Below are 22,393 nucleotides of genomic sequence, written 5' to 3' on the forward strand. Positions count from 1 at the left end.
TGATTAAATGGTAAATTTTATATACATTTTTAGCACAATAGGAAATCACTTTTAGAGCTGGTAATACAGCTCAGTGATACAGCACTTGCTTCACATGTACAAGTCCCTAGGTTCCACCCTCAGAACTGCCAAAAAATCAGTTTTTATTAGCCTATATTAAATTGCACAAAATAATGGGATTCAGGGTTTGGAGGAGTGGCTCAAGTGGTAGGGCACCTGTGTAGCAAGTGTGAGCCCAAGTTCAAATCCCAGTTCCATACCAAAAAGGTATGGGGCTTCATTATGACATTTCATACATGAATATAATGTATTTGGTTGTATTTGTCCCCTCTATTACTCTTCCTTATTTCCCCTCCTACTGACCCCTTTTCCCTCTCCCTTCCACCTCTGTAATAGAAGGAAAATCATAGTCATAAAAAATATCAGTTTTAAAAAATGTAGTTAGTCAACTTTCGGTTAGTTTAACCTCAGATAAAATACTTCAGATGTGCCGGGTGCCAGTGTCTGTAATCCTAACTACTCCAGAAGCAGAGATCAGGAGGATCACTGTTTAAGATAAGGCAAATAGGTCATGAGATCCTATTATTCAAATAGCCAACAGAGGAAATGCCTGCGGATTGGCTCAAGTGGTAGCGTTCCTACCTAGTAGGTGTGAGGCTCTGAATACAAACTCCAATACCACCAAAAAAAATTCTTAGGATAAATCAATTTAAAGACTCCATTACCTTGAACGTGGGGCAGCACACCATGGCAGAAACACATAGGGGAGTAAGATCCATGACCATGTAGATGTGTATGACATACAGGAAGACCAGGGTGCCAGAATCCATTCAAGGCCACACATCAAATGACCTAAGCCTTCCCACTAGGCTCTACTTCTAATAGTTCCATGACCTTCCAATAGTGCAGTTGGCTGGGAACCTCACCTTTAACTCATGGGCCTCTAAGGTACATTCCAAACCCAAACTATAACCATAGTGAATGGCCCCATAAGTGGGCTTGTGTCTTTGGTGGAGCCCTTGCAAGTTTATCATGAGAAATGAAGAAGGAACCATGTACTTTGGTAAGTGGAGACTGCATTCCACAAATAGCACCTGTTTCCAGGCTCATGGCCACTCATTTGGAACCATTTGTTTTTTGACTCACTGAAGTGTCAGCATCTGTGTGTCACTCCCTTGGAAGGCAGTCCCAATAGTTCCACACAGTCCACTCTCAGATCGTAGAGGAGGAATAGCTTGAAAACAAGAGCCTCCAAGAAAAGACCAAATAGGTAACATGGATCCTATGGGTTGTGTTCACAGGCCTTCCATGTTTTCCCATGTTTTAGGGCAGGATACCCCAACCTCCAGACTATTCAGACTTAGGGCCCCATCACTCATTCTGTAGGTGCTGTTCTGTGCCTTCTGGGATTTTGAGTAGCATTTCTAGTCTCTCCAGCTATAGCTTCTAATCAGCGGTGACAAAGAAAAATATCTCCAAACAACTCCAGTGTCCTCATGGAGTTGTGAAACATTTTCCACAGTTCAGAACCCTTGATCCAAGGCATACAATTGCCACTTCTTGCTTCTTGGCACTTCCCTCTGCCTGGGTTCCCCATTCTCCTCTTCTCCACCTGGCAAAGGTCTATTTCTCTTAAGACATAGCTTAAATGTGGCTTGCTCTGCACAGAACTCCTGGACATTTTCTTCGCACAGTAGATTTAGACACTTCTTTTTGGGTGATGCACAACACCAGCTCCCAAGTGATTATAAAATCTGTGCTCATGACTTTGTCATGTGCTTCTTCATCAAGCATCAGATTAGAACCATATCTGTCCCCAGCACTGGGCTGAGAGTGCTTGACATTCAGATATGTTATTTGTACCACACCAACACTATGCACTCAGCACTAATATCCCCCATGTTAATAGCTGCCCTTTATTGGGGACAATGTCAAATTTCCAGTGTCGGACAGAGTCACCCCCAATTGAGAATCATGGGCTGGGTCTGCCTTTTCTTTCAGACCTATCTTGTCTTTCCTGTTGCTCTGTCATGGATAGCTCTTCTTATGAAACCTTTTTCTTTTCCTCTCTGTGATCATCTCTCATCTCAGCCATCTCCTCCCTATCTTTTCTCTGTGTCCTGTCATCCATGGACCAAGCAATGACTCGGTGTTTTTTTTCTGATTCTCCCCCAATTCCTTCCACCCAATTAGGAAGTACCAGCTCTGTTCCCTGTTTTACAGATGAGTAAGTTGAATACCCCAGAGCACTCTGACTTACCTAGGTACAAAGCCCCCTGCAGCGTGGCAACCAGGATCTGAACTTAGGTTTGTCTGAGACAATGCATGTCTTTTCCTGACCTCTTGTTATCTCTTTTTTTCTTGGTGGCTATTCATCAAAATCAGAATCTTCTCAGGTGAAAGAGTGTCCCTTCCCCATGGTAGATCATGCCCACACTCTCTTTCCTTATGTCCACAAACATTCCAAGAATTTCCAAAAAGAATGAACTATGAGAAGATGAGGATGGATCACATCTGTAGGTGATACATGAAGGAAGGCTGAAAATGCCACCCCTGGCATGGTACAGATTAGATGTAGCTAACAGGAAGAGCTATTCATTCTAGAAAATGTAAAACCATAGAGAGAATAAAGTGTCTGTGGCTTGCAGGGGCTCATGGGGGAAGATGGAAGAAAGAATAACTTGGAAGAATTTTAAGGGGGTAAATTATGCTCTATGTTATTGTAATGGTATTACAAAGCAATAGCAATAAAAACGGCATGGTAATGGCACAAAAACACACATGAAGACCAGTGGAACAGAATACAGGACCCAGATATGAAACCACACAACTACAATCAACTTATTTTTAACAAAGGCACTAAAAATATATGATGGAGTAAAGACAGCCTCTTCAACAAAAACTGCTGGGAAAACTGGTTAGCAGTCTGCAAAAAACTGAAACTAGATCCATGTTTATCACCCTACACAAATATTAATTCAAAATGGATCAAGGATCTTAATATCAGACCCCAAACTCTAAAGTTGGTACAGGAAAGAGTAGGAAATACATTGGAATCAATAGGTATAGGCAAGGACTTCCTCAATGAAACCCCAGCATCTCAGCAACTAAGAGATAGCATAGACAAATGGGACTTCATAAAACTTAACAAAACAAATGGTCTCTAAACTGAAGTGAACACCCACACAGTGGGAGAAAATATTTGCCAGCTGCACATCAGACAAAGGACTGGTAACCAGAATATACAGGGAACTCAAAAAACTTAATTCTCCCAAAATTAATGAGCCAATAAAGAAATAAGCAAAAGAACTAAACAGAACTTTCTCAAAAGAAGAAATTCAAATGGCCAAAAAACACATGAAAAAATGCTCACCATCTCTAGCAATAAAGGAAATGAAAATTGAAACCACTCGAAGATTCCACCTCACCCGTTAGAATAGCCATCATTAGCACCACCATTAACAACAGGTATTGGTGAGGATGTGAGGAAAAAGAACCCTCTTACACTGCTGGTGAGAATGTAAACTAGGACAATGACTCTGGAAAGAAATTCGGAGGCTTCTTAAAAATCTGAACATTGATCTACCATATGACCCAGCAATACCACTCTTGGGGATATACCCCAAACAGTGTGACTCAGGTTACTCCAGAGACACCTGCACACACATGTTTATTGCACCACTATTCACAATAGCCAAGTTATGGAAACAGCCAAGATTCCTCACTACTGATGAATGGATTAAGAAAATGTGTTATTTATACACAATCAAATTTTATGCAGCCATGAAGAAGAATGAAATGTTATCATTTGCAGGTAAATGGATGGAACTGGAGAACATCATTCTGAGTGAGGTTAGCCTGGCCCAAAAGAACAAAAATTCTATGTTCTCCCTCCTATGCAGACATTAGATCAAGGGCAAACACAACAAGGGGATTGGACTTTGATCACATGATAAAGCGAGAACACACATGGAATGTATGATGATAGGTAACACAGCCAAAAAACTAGATAGCGTTTGTTGCCCTCAATGCAGAGAAACTAAAGCAGATACTTTAAAGCAACTGAGGCCAATAGGAGAAGGGGACCAGCAACTAGAGAAAAGGTTAGTTTGAGAAGAATTAACTTAAAAGGTAACACACATGTAGAGGAAAGCAATGCGAGTCAACTCCCTGTATAGCTATCCTTATCTCAACTAGCAAAAACCCTTAGTTCTTCCTATTATTGCTTATATTCTCTCTTCAACAAAACTAGAGATAAGGACAAAATAGTATCTGCCTGGTAGTGAGGGGTTGGAGGGGGTAAGAGAGAGGTCAGGGGAAGGGGAAAGAAATGACCCAAACATTGTATGCACATATGAATATAAAAAAAAAGGAAAAAAAAGAAACATACATTCACATGTATTCTTCTCTGAAAAATGCGTGTATTGTGACTTCTTGGTGTTTATTATTTCAATATTATATTTTAATGCACACATTAGTATCAGATAAAGATAGCTGCTCCTATTCTTAAAATTGAGAAGAAACTAGGCTAATTTCAAATACACGGACACAATCACATGACTTTAGAATTTGCTTGAGGTTTCTATAATAAAAATTATATGTGGTGATGTTTAGAATGATTTTTGGGGAACAACTTAAAATGGTGGTGAGTTTTATCTACACACCTGTGGTATGCAACACAGATTTATATGTCCTCTTTTAAATTTTTCTTTTATCCTAAATTCACAAATTTTCTGTTTCAAAACATGTCCCCATGTGAAAAATCTGCATGGGATCCTATGTGAAATTGAGGTGGTGCTAATGCCATTTGTCATACAGGGTAGAGAATACCTCGAGTGAGGCTAGGTCTAGAACATGCCCCACATTTTCTTATTTGCCTCTTATGTATTCATTTATTTATTTTTTATATTGGTGACACTTGGGGTTGCCATCAGGGCCTCATGCTTGCTAGGCAGGTGTTCTTCCTGTTGATCCACACCTCCATCCCTGTTTGCTGTTGGGCATTTACATGATGGGATTTCCTGAATTATTCCCCTCCATAACACTTCAACCATGATCATCCTGAACTCTGCCTCCTCTGTAGCTAGGATCATAGGTCTGACACACCAATAGCATTCTCCTTTGGTTTTTGTGACAGGAGCTTGCTACGAAGGCCAGCGTATCACAAAACACACCGTGTAGGTCAGGTAGCTAAACTGCTGCTCCTCCTACCTCAGCTTACTGAGGGTGGTGATAGCAGACCCCTGGCTCCACATCAGTTTTGGTCAAAGACTGTAAATTTTTGTCACACACTCAGTTCTACACTGTCTTTGTATAGCAGTTTGATTGGAATTTAGCTCATATGTTTTAAGCCAGTACTCCACCACAAGTTCCAGATGCAACTGCTCTCCACACAGCGATGCAGTGATTTTTCCTGTTGAGCTCTATTCGTGGCATGCTAATATCACTCCATGGAATGTCTCAAAATATTCCCACAAAACGATGCAAACCATAGTTCCTTTGTTTTCGGATATTTATTATTGTAGATGTGCCAGGTGGTTGCATATTGAGATTCTGAGGTGTGTTGGGTCACATTGGCTGGACAAAAAGCTGTCAAACCAGTATGATGAACTCCAGAGCTGCTGAAATTTCCAATGCAAGGGCCAAGGGTGGAGACATTTATTGAAAGAATTGAATTTTTATTAATATTTAAGAAATAACCTCAAACTTACGCATTAAAAGCTTTACAGGGTGTGGGTCAAAGTCACATCCTTAACAGTCACCGACTCTTAAAACATTGGACTAAGAGCAGGAAGAAGGAGACAAAACAGGATATGTTATTCAACTCATGGTAAGTGCACATGATTCAGGTCTTGAATCATTCATTCCCTTACTTGGTCATCAGCCTCTGTCTCTCTTCATTCATGTCTTTGCCCATAGACACTGAGATGAAGAAATGAATTTTGGATATGGGCAATAGCAGTATAGGACCATGCCTCTGGATTATGGGTCTGCCACAATCCCTGCTTTAATATTTGTCTTATTGCTATATTCATTAAACAGTAAACATTGGAGTACTGACACTCTCTTCCTTCGAAATGCCTTTTTATCACATTGACCTTGGCTCCTGTCAGGGTAATTAAGTATTTGCAGAGGCCAGGAAACTGTGGCTCAAACCAGGAATCCTTACTACCGCAGACGCTGAGGTCAGGATTGCAGTGTGAAGCCAGTGGGTAAAAATTGTAAGACCCTTTCTCAAACATACCTATCACAAGAAAAATAAAAGAGTATCACATTGAGACCAAGGTCCATGTTCAAATATGAGGACTCCTCTCGGATCTGTCCTGAGGCTTGATCAATTGCATGGCCCACAGTACAGACTCCAACAGAATATGCTTGCCTTTCCTACCACTGGCAAGCTGGCTAACATCCAGAATCTCAGACCTCACATTGATTTTCATGTAACACTACTCAGAATGAATCTGTATGTTGTTACAGCTCTTACTTACCTGTCCCAAGTACTGCAGGTAGCAATCAGCTGCACTGCCCTTCCAGAAATTATTGAAGAATTACAGATCAACAGTATTCCAGGGAGTTTTTTCACAAGGAGTGAGAGTTACACAAAAAAGGATATGAAACTGTTTTCCTATTCTCAATACTAGATAAATTTCATGTCATTCAACCATACAGTGCTATATTTGCAGCAGAGAAAAAAAAATCTAAGTGTCTCCTAAAAGCCTGCATGAGCTTTGGAATGCAGTCATTTAATGGCATGCATTTATTTCCCTCATCATTCTGACTGGGCATGACAGCAACAATCCGTCTTTGATGGGCAGCCAAAAAACAGCAAAGGAAAAAATAAAGGAACCTCAATCACTTTCTCCTCTGCTTCATGTAGCTACTAAAACAGGGTGGGATCAAGACCCAAGTTCAAGGACTGGACTCTTATGGACTCTGCCCTTGGGATTAACCACTTGTACGACACACAGTCCAGATTCCAACAAAATCTGCGTCCTTCACTACTCACCTGCAAATTGCACAAATCCAGAATCTCAGATGTGACATTTGGTTTCACTTTACATGAATCAGAAGGAATGTGCGTGTTGCTACTCCTCTTACTTTACCTATGTTACTTACCTGTCCCAAGTACCCCCTGCACCAGTTAGTTGCACTGCTGTTCTAGAACTTATGCAGTATTTACAAATATTTTCCACAAAGAAGTGATGGTTTATCCAAAATGCTGTCAAACTGTTTCACACATTTGTTGAGTTGTGGCCTCATTCCTGTTCATAGTCCAAGAGAGGAGAAATATTTAAATCGGAAATATTATTCCTTTTGTTTGTTTGCTTGTTCGTTTGTTTGGTTACTTGGGGTACTTGGGCTTGAACTCAAGGCCACCCCTTTAGCCACTGGACCGTCCTATTTTTGTGATGGGTTCTTTCCAGATGGGGTCTAGAGAACTATTTGCCTGGGCTGCAGTCGTACCCGATTCTCCTGATCTCTGCCTCCTGAGTAGCTAGGATTCCAGGCGGGAGCCACAGGCACCTGGCTGACATGGAATCTCCTAGAGGCGTGCAGGCTTTCAAAGTGGAGAAAGTTGATGTCATGTCTAGATTTACATATCCTTCCTGCACGGAAAGCTCCACGTGTCTCCGAAAAGGCTGTATAAGCTTCTGAGGACTGTCATTGAACAGCACAAAATTATTTCTCAGACAGCTGTAACTGAATGGTTCCGGATCTGCGTGAGGAAGCAAACAGCGAAATGGCGACAGGAACTCTTCTTGACGCTGAGCTGGCGTCAGAGAGGTGGCCATGGTAACCATTGTGACAACTAGACTTGCAGCCTAGGGATGGCGTCCTGTAGCAGGTTAGTGCCAGGCAGGTTGGGCCACCTGGAGCCGCCAGGCAGGACGGTGGTTTGCGCTGCCTCTGAGGCGCTGATGGGGATGCTGGGATTTCGTCGGTAGCGCTGTCTGGGCGTTTGTCTAACAGCCAGTCTTTTACCAGCAGCTAAAACCAGAATTAAAGGGGACTTCATCCAGGAGTACTGCTCCTAGGACGCCCTTTTCACTTAGCCACCAACACTATGTGTCAGAAAATCCAAGTGAATTTCTGTAAGGTTCCCACTTCAGTTCTTAACATCTCCTGTCCTCTTGCTATGATTCCTAATCCTCTGTCACCTTCAGTATGGTGACTACACCTGTTCTATGATGAAGCCGGCTCCACCCTCCGGAAGACGCAGTCTAGACCTCGACATGGTTACCGCCCTCAGCTATGCAGCTATGGATTGGTGCGATCATATGTCACTCAGAGCGTCGAGTTCTGCCGATTGGAGGCACGGCATGTAGACTGCCCAATCGGACACAGAAGTAGAGGCCACGGGGCGGGCTTCAACGATCTGGGGCGGGTTTTAAACTGACAGTCGCTGTCAGAGAACAACTAGGACTTGTGTCCAGGCTGTGTCCTCTGTTGAGGACGTTCAGGTGACTTGTCAGGCTCAAGCAAATTACATGGAGGTCGCCCGGCACGCTAAAACCAAGGATATGGGGCGCAGGTCAGCGTCCTGAAGGAGAAGGGCGGCAGTTTGTAGCAAGCGGTTGGCGTCTCCCCACTCCGCGTCGATGAGTCCTGGAGGGCAGCTGGACCGGGGTCGCCTCTGGCCTTGGCGGTTGGGGACGCGACCTTTAGCGCCTTCTGGCTGGGGGAGGGGCTGTCAGGACAGGGCGCGGGCCTAACGCTCTCCCTACTTGTGGATGACGGGGAGGTGAGCGGGCATGTGGAGATGGGAGGATGTGTGGTCCATGCCCACCCCAGGCTGCCTTCCTCCTGTGGGCCCACGCTTTTGTCCCCAACTTTCCAAGTAAGTGAAAAGCAGTCTTAAATACAACCACCGTCACCTCCTAATCCAGCGCCTCTTTGGTGTAACCATCAACCCTGAAACATCCTCATCCCAGCCCATATCCCACAGCACCGAATTCGCCTTTCTGCAGCATTATCAACGATTCATTGCTCGTGGCACAGTTCTAACAGACAGTATTGCATCCTTTTTCCTTTTTCAAAGGGTGCTGAATATTTCTCTGTTTGTGCACATAGTTCACATTAGAGGAAGGCAGAGAAGGATCTCTTGAGCCCTGTTTGTTTTCTAGGTTTTTTTCTTTTTTTCGCTTTTTTGTCTCCTTGACACTGGCACCTGATCTGAACATTTGGATCATCTGGCCATTTAGTTCTGGCCCAGGGCTTCCTTGTTGACTTTCATCAGGTGCCCACAGCTGCCCTGGTCTGTTCAAAGCCCAGTTCAACACAGATAGCAGTCGCTTGACGACTGAGCCTTACACCTCTGAAGGAATCTGTCCTTCTTAAATGTCTCTGTACATATAAATGCTTCTGTCCCCATACTGAGGTCCTCCTGTGTGTTGTCTGAGATGGTCAGGACACATTTAATGTTATTTTTCACATGATGAACAATAGGAAATATACGGTCACATGCATTCTATCAAAATTGCGTGTATTGTTATTTCTTGGTGTTGATTATTGCAATATTATACATTAATAGCATACAATCATATCAGATAATGATGGCTACTCCTATTCTTACAATAAGAGGAGTCTACGCAAATTTCATGCACACAGACACATTCAGATGACTTTAGAATTTGCTGTAAGGTTCTTTATGAAAAATGATTTGTGTTGATATTTAGATTGATTTTGGGGGAACAACTTAAAGTGGTGGTTTTATCTACACACCTGTAGTATGTAACCCAGATTTTGATGTCCTCTTTTCCATTTTTCTTTCATCCTAAATTCACAAATTTTCTGTTTCAAAACATGTCCCTATGTGAAACACCTGCATGTTATCCTATGTGAAATTGAGGTGGTGCTAATGCTATTTGTCATTCAGGGTAGAGAATATCTCGAGTAGGCTAGGTCTAGAACATGCACCACATTTTCTTATTTGCCTCTTATGTATTCATTTATTTATTTTTTATATCGGTGACACTTGGGGTTGCCATCAGGGCCTCATGCTTGCTAGGCAGGTATTCTTCCTGCTGATCCACACCTCCAGCTCTATTTGCTGTTGGGTATCTCCAAGATGGGGTGTCCTGAATTATTTCCCTCCACAACACTTCAACCATGATCGTCCTGAACTCTGCCTCCTCTGTAGCTAGGATCATAGGTCTGACACACCAATGGCGTTCACCCTTGGTTTTTGTAACAGGGGCTTGCTAGGAAAGCTGGGGTATCAGAAAACACACCATGTAGCTCAGGTATCTGAAACAAGTGATCCTCCTACCTCACCTTACTGAGTGTGCTGATAGCAGACCTTTGGCTCCATATCAGCTTTGGTCAAAGACTTTACTTTTTTGTCACACACTCTATTATACACTGTCGTTATATAGCAGTTTGGTTGGAATTTCAGCCCATATGTTTTAAGCAAGTACTCCACCAGGAGCTCCAGAACCACCTGGTTGGTGGTTAGATTTGGTTGTCATTACTCTACTGTTGGATTATTTTGTTGATACTGGGATGTGAATTCTGGGCTTTGCACTTGCAAACAGGCACTCTACCACTTGAGCCATACCTCCAGCTTGTGTTTACTCTAGGTTGTGCTGTTTCTCAGGACTGGAAAGAGTGCACCCTAGCTTTTCACCAGCTGGAACTTGTCTCTGGTACCTACAAATGTCTGGTCATAGACCAGAAAAGCCCAATGTGACTGAGGCAGTGATCTCCAACAAGAGCCAGTTGGCGGAATGCTTGGGGTGCTCTACGGGGGATTGAGTGGTTGTAAATGATTCTGTGTGGGAGTTAAGGTAAGGAAAATGAGAGGCCCAGAGGTGGAGCACACCATACCTCCGGTTTTATCTCCTAGAGATGCTAGATGATTGGTGGATGGTACTAGTCTACCGTCTTCACTTTCATTACAGACTTTTTTCTTTCAATCTTGTGTTCCTTTGTTATTTGTTATATTCTTTAGTCACATGCTGTGATGCTCTTTTTTCTTTTTTTTGTGATGCTGTGGTTTGAATTCAGGGCCTACACCTTGAGCCAATCCACACTTCAGTCCTATTTGTGATGGGATTTTTTGAGACAGGGTCTCAACTATTTGGGCTGGTTTAGAATCGCAATCCTCCTGATCTCTGCCTCCTGGGTAGACAGGTTTATAGTCGAGAGCCACTGGTGCCTGGCTGTGATGCTTTTCTGTTTGTCATTTGTGCCTCTATTACAGTTTTTTTTTCTTTGTAGTTACCACAGGGATTACCTAAAATATTATGGTTTTGATATTCTGAGTTCAATTAACAACACTTAACTATAATTTCCTTTGAGGATTCTGTACCATTATTTCTGTACTACTCATATTTTGTGCTGTTAATATCATTTTATATCTTTGTTAAGATGTGCAAAGGTTTTAGAGAGGCTACAGCTCAGGGGCTGGAGTTGAGTGTCATGGTCCCCTCCAAATCTGCTATTGGGTGTGGCTGTGCAAACCTGAACATGGCACATATTGAATCTCCAGTAACAAAATATTACAGCTATAGGTATTTAATAGATTTGTGTTTTAATTTATTCTGAAGTTCAACATCGTTTACACATTGCCTTCATGGCATTAGATGATTCTAAATTTGACTAAAACTTTACCTTTACCTGTGAGTTTAATAATGCCATATGTTTTATACTTTTTTAAAGCATCTTTTTAGCTGCAAGAACCTCTGTTAGCATTTTTTAAGGCTGATCTCATGATGAACTCCCTCAGCTTTTGTGTCTTGAAATGTTTTTCTTCATTTGTGAAAGATGGAAAGTTTAGCTGGGTATAATATCCTTGCTTGGCAATTTTCTCCTTCTAGCACTTTGGACCTGTTATTTTCTTCCTTCCTGGCCTTCAGTTTCTGTTGAGAACTGTTCTCTTATCTGTATAGTGGTTCCCTCATACATGATGAGTTTCTTCACTCCTGTTGCTGTCAGATTCTGTCTTTGACTTTTGCCAATTTGATTATATTGTGTCATGGATTATCCTTATTTTTGAATTGATCTTCTTTGGAACAGTTTGAGGTCCTGAATCTACATGTCCATATTCTTTGTAAGATGTGCAAAGTTTTTACACAGTATTTCTTTGCATTTCTGCCTCTCCTGATATTCCCATATTTTGTATTGAATTTGGTGTTGTCTCATAGGCCCATGGTGCTCTCTTCACTCTTTTTCAACTGTTTCCCACTTTTTGTTGCTCTAATTGGATAATTCCTAACCTATTATATTTGAATTTTCTAATTATTCTGTTTGATTGAGCCTGCTGTTCAAGCTGTATACTGTATTTTTAGTTCATTTTCTTCTTTGGCTCCAGGATATATGTGATTCCCCTCCCTTCGTTCTCTGGTTCTGTGGAATCAAAACCACGTCTTCACATATGCTAGTTAAGTGTGCTATCACTGAACCACACCCTCGGGTCCTGTCTCTGTTTCTTTATCAAACTTCCCATTTTTTCATACATTGTTTTACTCATTGTGTTTAGCTCTTTATTTTTCTTGCATCTCTTTGGACGTTGTAACAATAATTATTTGGAGTTGTCTTCAGGTATTTTCTCTTTCTCCATTTCTAAGAGGCTAATTGATGGAACTTTATTTAATTTTACTGTAGTGCTGTCACGTTTGCCTAATTCTTGTTTATCCAGATAGCCTTGTGTTGGTGTCTGTGCACATGAAGGAAAAAGTCCTTCTTTCAGTCTTTTTTGGTGTGACTGGGCTTTGAATGCAGGAGTCCAGAGCTTGCAAAGCAGATGCTCTACCACTTGAGCTACTTCTCCAGTCCATTTTGCTCTGGTTATTTTGAGGTTGGGTCTTGCAAAGCATTTTCCTGTCCTGACCATCCTGCCAATCTCAGCTTTCCAAGCAGTTAAGATCACAGGTGTGAGCCACCAGCACCTTACCTTTCAGTCTTTACAGATTTTTTTTTGCTAGTTGAAGTCTTATGAGGTTGTCTGGAGAATAGAATTGCTTCTGATAGTGGTTGAACAGGACTTGACGTGGGTCTTGTGGACTGCTGTGATCCCCTTAGGAGGCCTGCTCCCAGGGTCTCTAGTGGGTATATGTCCTTTCTGGTTTGTCTCTAGGACCTTGGCTCTGTGTTTGGCTTGTGTTTTGATGAGGTTTGCTTAGAAGTTTGCTTAAAGGTTTGCAGATCTTGGGCCTGTTACCTACCACACTGATGAGTGTGGTATTCACTCCATTTCTGGGAGTTCTGCTGTTAGAACACTGGATGGGTCTCTGGTAATCCATGCTGCTGTGGTCCATGGCCAGGTGAGGCTGAAAATGAGTCAGGATTATTCAGGGCCCACAAGTGAAAGTGCCATCCTCAGGTCAGTTTCCAAAGTCGCATGTACAAGGTTCCTGAGTAATCAACATCCTTTCACACCACAGGTGAGATTGCTGGAGTCACTTACATGACAATGTCTATGATTTATAATATAATAAAGGTCACCCTGCTGGGCACTCATAGACATGTCTCCTTTGGGATCCATGCATCATCTTCTGGTGAGGACCCAACTGGGTGTCACCACTTCCAGACCCCAGGTGGAAGGGTCAGGGCCAGGCTTCAGGGATGTGGCAGGCTCTGTTGTGGAACTGAGGTTGGCAAGGCCAAGTCGGCAGCACCGGTTCCTATGCAGGCAGGACAGTTCCCAGGCTGTAGCTCAGGGGCTGGAGCTGAGTGTCATGGCCCCCTCCAGATCTGCATCGATCTGTGGCTGTGCAAACCTGAACATGCAGGTGAGTCAATACCCCTAGGTTCTTTAATGCATATGGTTGTCCTGATGCTGCAGCTGAAAGAATTTGGAACCATGTTGCAAGTTAATTTTTGGTTTCAATTCTGTGCCCGATGGTGGTGGGCCACTTCTGTTAAATGTAACATCTCTTTTCCCTTGTGTTTTATTTTTGTGATGCCTTTCTAAGTGGTATCAGGTTTAAACATTTGCATTTTCAAAATGTTTTTTAGATTGTCCTCTTGATCTTTGTTCATTTTATTATTTTTAGGTACTTTTTTGTGGTACTAGGGTTTGAATTGAGGACCAATACCTTGAGCTACTCCACCAGCCCTTTTTTGTGATAGGTTTTTTTCAAGCTAGGGTCTCAGAAACTGTTTGCCCAGGCTGGCTTTAGATCCTCCTGATCTCTGCCTCCTGAGTAGCTAGGATTACAGGTGTGAGCCACCGATGTTCAGATATTTTTAGAGACATGCTCTCACTTTGTAGTACAGGCTTGCCTCATACTCATTATCTTCCTCCTTCAGTCTCCTGAGTGCTGAAATTACAGGCATGTACCACCATGTCCGCTTAACACTTGATTTTTGTGTGACAGTCTTGTATCTTCTTTCTAATTCATTCATGCTTTCAATTAGTTATTTTGCTGCTTCTTTTGGATTTTCTCTATAGACAGTTTTGCTATACGTGTATAAACCGTATGTTGCATCCTATCCCAAACAATGGATGGATATTCATTAGCTTTAGTCTTGTTTTCCAACACCCTTCCTTGTATACATTATTATCCAGTATTTTCATTCAGTGCTTTATGTACAATTAGACACTTCTTTTCTTTACACAAAATATTTTCTAGATTTACCTAAATTTTTACCTTTTTTTGCATTTTCTTACTGGTTCTGGTATATTTGCCTCCTGTAAGTACATATTTTAGAACTTCCTCTGGTGATAACTTTCCAAACTTTTGTTGTCCTGCAAATGTCTTCATTTTGCCTTTGTTCTTTGGGTAATTTCTTCCTGTCAATAAATTTTAGCTATTATTTCACTGTTTTGGTCTGTCAGCTTTATCTATATAATATGGTTCTCAAACCTTTCAAAAAAGACTTATTTTGACAAATTATCAAAGTCATTTTTGTTTTGATGGTGCTGGGGTTTGAACTGAAGGCTTCACACTTGCTAGGCAGGCAGGCAACCATTCCTTCACCACCCCATCAAAAACATAGAGATTAACATGACAGTAAGTTCTTTTTTTAGTGTATGGAATTATTTATTAAAATACCAGTTCAATTTCTGGCATAATGACGTTGAAATTACTATCACATTACAAGTAGAAATTAGTTACTATATAGGAAAATTAACAAGATTTTCAAAGCTTTTGACTATTGGAGTATAAGCCTTCTACAAATATCCTGTGTAGTTCACAAATATACTTAGAGAAACTGGATATAATACAATGAACAAATGGTGATTCACAGAAACCTACGTGAAAACGTGAAGGGAGGATTTGTGTCTGTCTTTCCAGAGTCAACAATAGAGGATATTTTGTCTGAAGACAAGACATCTACACTTCAAACTCCTTTGCCAGGACCTGTTGAGAGAGGGATGTCCTCCTGACAAAAGCTTAGACTTTGAGAAGCAGCTACTCTCGATACCCTATAGGACTGTGATGGACACAGATGATATTTTCTGGGAGGAGTAGTGTCTAAACTGAGGCAGGTGTGAGAGAGAGGTGGGGAGAAAGTGGTCCCAGGAAGGAGGGAGGGAAGAAGAAAAGATGGAAGAAAGAGAAAACAGGAAGATGAAGAGAGGAAATACAAAGATAATGGGAGATAGATGGGAGGAATGGCAGGCACATTTTCAGCTCACCAGCCCCCTCCTTGGACTGTAAGGGCTGTGCATTCTTCATTCCTAGACAGGTTGTGTTGAGGCCTCTGGGAACCCACCACTGGGAAAGACACCTGCAGAGATAAACCTGCTCCTTCACTTTGACCTTAGTGCTCTGCCCACAGTCTACCCCACAGTGGGCTTCAGGGCATCCCCAAGGGTCTGCAAGGAAGGTAAGTGAAGCCTTGCTTTCAGAGCTGGTTTCCAGGCTGAACTGGTAAGTGCTCTGGGTGCTGGAAGGCAGAAGGCATGAGGATCAGTGAAAACTGGAGTAGTAAGAGGCCCTGATTTGGGGATAAGAGAGGACAGTGGAATAACATGGAGAGGAGGTCTGCCCTCCCAAAGCAATGCACCTCCAAGCTGGGTCTCCAGGGTCCATTCTGAGGTGGAGTGCATTCCCCTTGCTGGGGTGGGGGAGGGCATTTATGAGGCAGACGGGCAAGTTTGACTGTGTCATCCTGCATGCTGGTGTGCTTATGCTTGCACTGTAGGTGAGTGTGTGTGGGGTTGTATGTGCATCTATATTAGATTCTTTTTTAAAATGTGGTATTGAGGTTTGAACTCAGGGCTTCATACATGCTAAGGAAGTGCTCTACCACTTGAGCCACTCTCACCATTCCTGTTTTGTGTTGGGTATTTTTGAGATAGGATCTCTTGAACTATTTGCTGTGCCTGGGTATGACCCACAATCCTCCTGATCTCTGCCTCCTCAGTTGATAGGATTGCAGGCATGAGCCACTGGTTCCAAGCTTCTATTAGATTTTTGTAGCTGCTTTTGCAAGTTACTGCTACACCCTGGTAACTTAAAACAAGGGAAATTCTCCTTCTCCCTTTTCCTTTCCCCACCCCCAGAGGTTAGAATTCTGAAGCAAAAGTGTCAGCAGGGCCATGCTCCCTTTAAAGACTCAGGAAAAATTCTTCATTGCCTCTTCAGCCAGGTGTTTGTATCACTCCAACCTCTCTCTCCATTTTCACATGTCCTCTCCTCTGTTTCCTCTGCTTTTCTAGTTATTGGATTTAGAGCCCACCCTAATCCATGACAATCTCATCTCAAGATATGTTCCTGAATTAAATCTGCAAAGACCCTCTTTCAAACAAGGTACCATTGTGAAGTTCCAAGTGGATATGAATTCTGGGTGTGTGTGGGGGGCACTGGTCAACCAACACAAAGCTTTTGGACATGTGGCTGCTGTGTGCCCCAAGATTATCCCTCTTTCAAATGAGTACTGGCCTTTATCCCTGCTAGGTAGATATATGCAGAATAAAGGACAATGTTATCATGTCTGGCTGAGTGTTCACTGAGTGTCATTGCCAGTGTATATTTTGGAACCAGGGTACCTGGGTCTCTGTGGAACTCTGTCTGCTTTTGCACCTGTGCACATCTTAGCTCTATAATACAGGTGCATGAGCAGAGAGTGCTCCATAGGCTGGATAGTGTCTCTTGAGAAACCAGGGCACTGGGACAGGATCTGGTAGCCTGCTTGCATATGCACCAGCTTAGAGCTGAGTCTGGAAGCCTGCAGCAATGAAAAGGACCCTGGGTTTATTCTCACGTAGATCCAGGTACCTGCAGAGAACTTGGAGATCCCCCTTGGACAGCCTCATGAAGAGGTTGTTGGGGAAAAGTGTAGCCTGGACAACATTCCATGGAGAAAGGGACCTGGAAAACTAATTATTAGTAGCATCTGTGCATTTATGAGCAGGACTCCTGCCTTGAGGTGCTGAGAGTTGGGAGACATTCACACTATCAGGAAAAATTAGCCTGGTATGAGATTGACGTTCTGGATAGTTACAGCACCAACATGGGTCACCTGTCAGGGAATGATAAGTGAGGACCAGCTCAACAGGCTACCATTAGTAATGGTGATAGATGACAGCAGTGTTAACAGTGTCAGCTGTCAAGCTTTCAGAAATTTGTGCTGAGCACTTGGTGTGACAATCCCATGGGGTTCTCACACTGCTTATCCCAACACACAATGAGAATTGTGGTTTTAGCTCAAGTTCTGCACAACTCCACAACCTGCAGTTGTCTCCAAAAATTATTTGTCCCTGTGAAATGAGGAGGGCTGGAGAAGAGGAAGACAATGGGCAGGCACAATGGCCAGAGATCAGGGCCCTAGATCAAAGCTGGGACTGGGTTCCCATGGTGGACAGCCAGGGAGTGTGGTCCAGAAATGGTGGCTGAAGGAGGGAGGAATGAGGAATAGGAAGAATGAGTTGTGGCTAGTGTTAACATTATTGGTTTAGCTGGCCAAGTTCCCACTAGCCCATGCATGTTTCTTTCACATGTGTGATGACCCTTCCTTGAGTGGAGTCAAATTGTCCATCTCCCAGGTGACATTCTGGGTCCTACAACACAAGCACTAGACTGACCTTTGCCAAGAAAGAACACATAGCAACTGTCCTCCAGGCAGGCTTTTGGTCAACTTTGTGATTTTGGAGAAAACCTTGTCCCACGGGGAACATTTGGAAACTTGTCAAGACAGTAGCTTGAGTTAGTCAATGATACATATATATCTGTATGAAAAACAATATATGTATATTCACACATTTTTAGTGAACTTGAATGGCAGGCTTTTGAGTTCATTTTACTTGTCAACAAATGACATTTTATCCTGGTTGATCTGCAAAACTGTGAGAACCCTATTTTATTAATTTATACTTATCTATTCTCATTTGCTACTCTTGTTTCCACTCCCCATGCACCTGTCATAATTCATTCAAAGTGTGTCCTGTTTGCCTGGATTCTTACAACATAGGTCCTGTTGCATAGACATTATTCAGTGCTGGGATCTCCTCTCTGCACTCAGAAATGTGTCATCCATTTTACTGTATTTATGTCAAGTTTGTGGTTCCTAAATTTTCCTTGGATTTCATGATGTGAATTCACCTCATTTTTACTCCCCCACTTTCCCAGCTTGTGAGGTTCTTCAGGCTGCCCCAACTCTGTGCCATCCCACACAATGCTGCACTGAGTGTCCTTGGTCACATCCCTTTACCTGTGTGAGAAGTGTCTTCAAGTGGATTTCCAGGAGCTGTGTGTATGGGTCATAGAGTAAGTGTCCTGTATTTGATGATGAACTACCAGGTCCTTGATGGAATGGCTGCCTTAGGTTTTTTTTTTCACTTGACTAACAATGTTTGTATACATTTATGGTGTCCTGTGTGATAATTTGATTCACGTATATAATGTGGAAAGATCAAATCAGGGTAAACATCATATCCATGTCCTCAAGCATTTATGATTTCCACAGGTTGGAAAACCCCAGTCTCTTCTGGTGTGATTTTGAAGTATATAAAAAATTGTTGTCTTTAGTGTAGGCCAACCTGTAGCAGCATCGAGCTCCCTAAATTTTCTTACACTGATGAAAGATGATGTCACTTCCTTGCGGTTTTTCATTCTTACTAACTTTTTTGTCTGGGCTAACCTTGACCTGCCTCCTGGTATCTGTGATTACAGGTGTTTTTAATACTGCACATATCTTCTTGCAGACTATCAGGTGTTAACTTTATCCATGATTCTCTTTGTTTCAAAGATCTGTGATGTTGATATTGGTCTTGATCACCTTTATTTAGTTTTTGGTTCAGGATTTTCTTCTTTTAATAGTTTGATTTCATTTTTAAGAAGTCCCCACAATGAAAAACAATCATCCAACACTTATTTTATTTATTTGCTTTTTATTTTAAATGTTTTCCTTCCTGTTGTTTGTTTTTGAGTACTGGGGTTTGAACTCAGGGTTTTACACTTGCTAGGCAGACACTCTACCTCTTGAGCCAAGCTTCTAGCCTGTTTTTGTCTGGTTATTTTTGAAATAAGGAATGACTGGTTTTGCCCAGGCTGGCCTGGACCTCAGTCTTGCTATTTTGTACTTCCCACCACAGCTGGGGTGCAGATGCACACATGTCTGCCTATTGGTTGAGATGGAGCCTCTAGAACTTTTTGCTTGGGTTGCCCTCAAACCGAGATCCTCCTGATCTCAACCTCCAAATACCTAGGGTTGCAGGCATGAGTCACCAGTTCCTGGAAGTTTTTGTTTTTGAGGTAGTGTCTCACTAATTTTGCTCAGGCAGGTCTCAAACTCATGATCCTCTGCTTTTGCCCCCCAAGTACCTGGCAAACTTTTCTTGTAGTTAGTGTATTTTTATCTTCCACAGTTAGACCCTTTAATTAGTCTTGATTCTGTCTTTGAAAGTATCTTTTATTTCTATAGAAAGATACTTTTGTCAACAGCCTCTCTGAATTATTCCTCCTTTGCCTATTAAATGTGTGCTGTGATCTCACCTATCAAGGCCTGATCTTTGTCTAAGGCTTTCATTTTGTCTACTTTTTAGGGCTTCCTTTCCCTCATCTATGTCAAGGTTAGACTCGTTATTCATGGATCTTTATTTAGTCATGGAAGTTTTATAATAAGTGTGTCACTTTCTCAAGAACTCCAACTACATATTTTATGAGGACATCTTTGGGGAGATTATCTATGTGGGAGAATTACCATCTGGCTATTGTTGTCTTTCAATTTCAAGATTTTTAAAAATTATCTGCCATGTTTTCTGTTCATGAGAGGTTTAGTTGATTTCCATGGATGCCTTCTATGGTCTGGGTTAAACTAAAGCCTATACACTTAATCATTTTTGGTGCTAATTTGAATAGTGCCTTCCTTTTGTTTTACTTTTCATGTTTAAAAAAAACAACTTGAGACAATTGGCAAATAGAATACAGAAAATTCTTGTACTTTTCTCACATAACTTCTCTCAGCAGTACAATACATAACCCTAGTATAATTATCAGGAATTTAACATCACCACAATTATTTTAAGCAGACTACAGGTCTGAAGTTTTGCCAGTTTTTCTACTAATACCATTTATGTTCTATCATATAATCAATTAGACTTAATTGTCATTTCAAATTTCATTACCATTTATTTCTTTCCTTTTGGCAGTACCAGGGTTTGATCTCAGGGCCTCCCACTTGCTAGGTAGGTGCTCTATCACTTTAGCCATGCCCCTAACCCTTTTGGCTTTAGTTATTTTTGAGACCAGGTCTTGCCTTATGCTTGGACCATAATTCTCTTTATTTTTACTTCCTGTGTAACTGGGATGACAGGGGAACACCACCTGGTGAGATTGGGTCCTGTGAGCTTTTTCTCTGGGCTGGAATTGAACCATGACTATCCCTATCCACACCTTCCAAGTAACTAGGATTACAGGCTTGAGACACGGTACTCAGCCAAGTCATGTACCTTCGAATTGGAGACTCAACCGACATGTCACTGAGTAGAAACACTGAGGTCCTAGCACTGGGATTTAAACATAGTAGTAATAATAATTGTTTTTATCAGTAGCACTATTTATTGAGTTCTTGTCAGAGGTCATGTACTTAAGATCCATGATTTTGTTCAAACCTCAACACATTATTACAGTTCTTCCTGTATTCATGAATCCTACATCTGTGTTTCAAAAATGTATTAGGTCTGTGATTCCTGTGTCTATATTAAGCAAATATCATTTTTTTCTTCTGATAATTCTTTTAAAAATGTGGTATGATGACTACTTATATCACAATATATTGTGTTCAATATTCTAAGTCATCTAAACATGATTTAAAGTCTGAGAGTATGTTCATAGGTTCTATGCAACACTGCTATATTCTCAAAAGGGATTTGAGCACCTGAAGTTTTGATATCTGGTAGATAGGGCTGTGCTGAAACTAATGCCCTATGAATGCTAAGGGATGATAACATAAACACGCATTTGCAGGTCGACTAATCATATCTTGGATAGGTGAAGGAGCCTCTCACATGTTCTTGGAGGCCAGAACTCACTGGGAACCCTTGTGCTCCTAAACACTGAGTAATGTTTTCTGTCTCCCATCAGGTATGGCTGCCATACCTGGTTTAAACTTCACCTTCATGTCTGAGTTCATCCTCATTGGCTTTTCCACCTTTCCCCACCTTCAGCTGATGTTCTTCCTGCTGTTTCTGCTGATGTATTTGTTCACACTGCTGGGCAACCTGATCATCATGGCCACCATCTGGAGTGAGCGCAGCCTCCACACACCCATGTACCTCTTCCACTGTGCCCTGTCCATCTCCGAGATCCTCTACACCTTGCCCATCATCCCACACATGCTGGCTGACCTGCTGTCCACCCACCACTCCATCTCCTTCCTGGCCTGTGCCTGCCAGATGTTCTTCTCCTTCACATTTGGCTTCACCCACTCCTTCCTACTCACTGTCATGGGCTATGACCGCTATGTGGCCATCTGTCTCCCACTGCACTACAATGTGCTCATGAGCCCCCATGGCTGTGCCTGTCTGGTGGCCTGGTCCTGGGTTGGTGGCTCTGTCATGGGGATTGTGGTCACAACAGTCATATTCAACCTCACCTTCTGTGGACCCAATGACATCCACCATTTCTTCTGCCATATGCCATCTCTGTTGAAGTTGGCCTGTGGAGAGGATGTACCAGTAGTGGGCAAAGTTCTGGGCCTGGTGTGTATCTCAGCCCTTCTGGGCTGCTTCCTTCTCATTCTGCTCTCCTATGCCTTCATTGTTGCTGCCATTTTGAGTATCACCTCAGCTGAGGGGCGATACAAAGCCTTCTCCACCTGTGCATCCCACCTGACAGTGGTAATGGTGCACTATGGCTTTGCTTCTGTCATCTACCTAAATCCCAAGGACCCCCAGTCCCTGGAAGGAGACACTTTGATGGGCATCACCTACACAGTCCTCACACCCTTCCTCAGCCCCATCATCTTCAGTCTGAGGAGAAGGAACTCAAGACCACCATGA

At 42.3% G+C, this 22,393-nt stretch overlaps 1 protein-coding gene across 1 annotated transcript; it reads left to right on the plus strand.

Annotated features, from left to right (window-relative positions):
* The first annotated feature begins 13,466 nt into the window (after positions 1 to 13,466).
* On the plus strand, positions 13,467 to 22,393 carry LOC141416094 (olfactory receptor 10H1-like). The gene is made up of 3 exons (XM_074053243.1): positions 13,467 to 13,733; positions 15,633 to 15,777; positions 21,477 to 22,393. Exons 1-3 carry the CDS (start codon positions 13,467 to 13,469, stop codon positions 22,391 to 22,393), a joined length of 1,329 nt encoding a protein of 442 aa, XP_073909344.1.

The sequence above is a fragment of the Castor canadensis genome, chromosome 14, assembly GCF_047511655.1.
Source record: "Castor canadensis chromosome 14, mCasCan1.hap1v2, whole genome shotgun sequence".
In the NCBI taxonomy this organism is placed as follows: domain Eukaryota; kingdom Metazoa; phylum Chordata; class Mammalia; order Rodentia; family Castoridae; genus Castor; species Castor canadensis.

Bases quoted from the DNA above. Each gene is read 5' to 3' on its own strand.
- LOC141416094 (XM_074053243.1), top strand. From the start codon at position 13,467: ATGTCTCCTTTGGGATCCATGCATCATCTTCTGGTGAGGACCCAACTG. The intron at 13,734-15,632 runs GTGAGTCAATAC...CTTCATTCCTAG, and splicing joins GTGCAAACCTGAACATGCAG to ACAGGTTGTGTTGAGGCCTC. The intron at 15,778-21,476 runs GTAAGTGAAGCC...GTCTCCCATCAG, and splicing joins CCCAAGGGTCTGCAAGGAAG to GTATGGCTGCCATACCTGGT.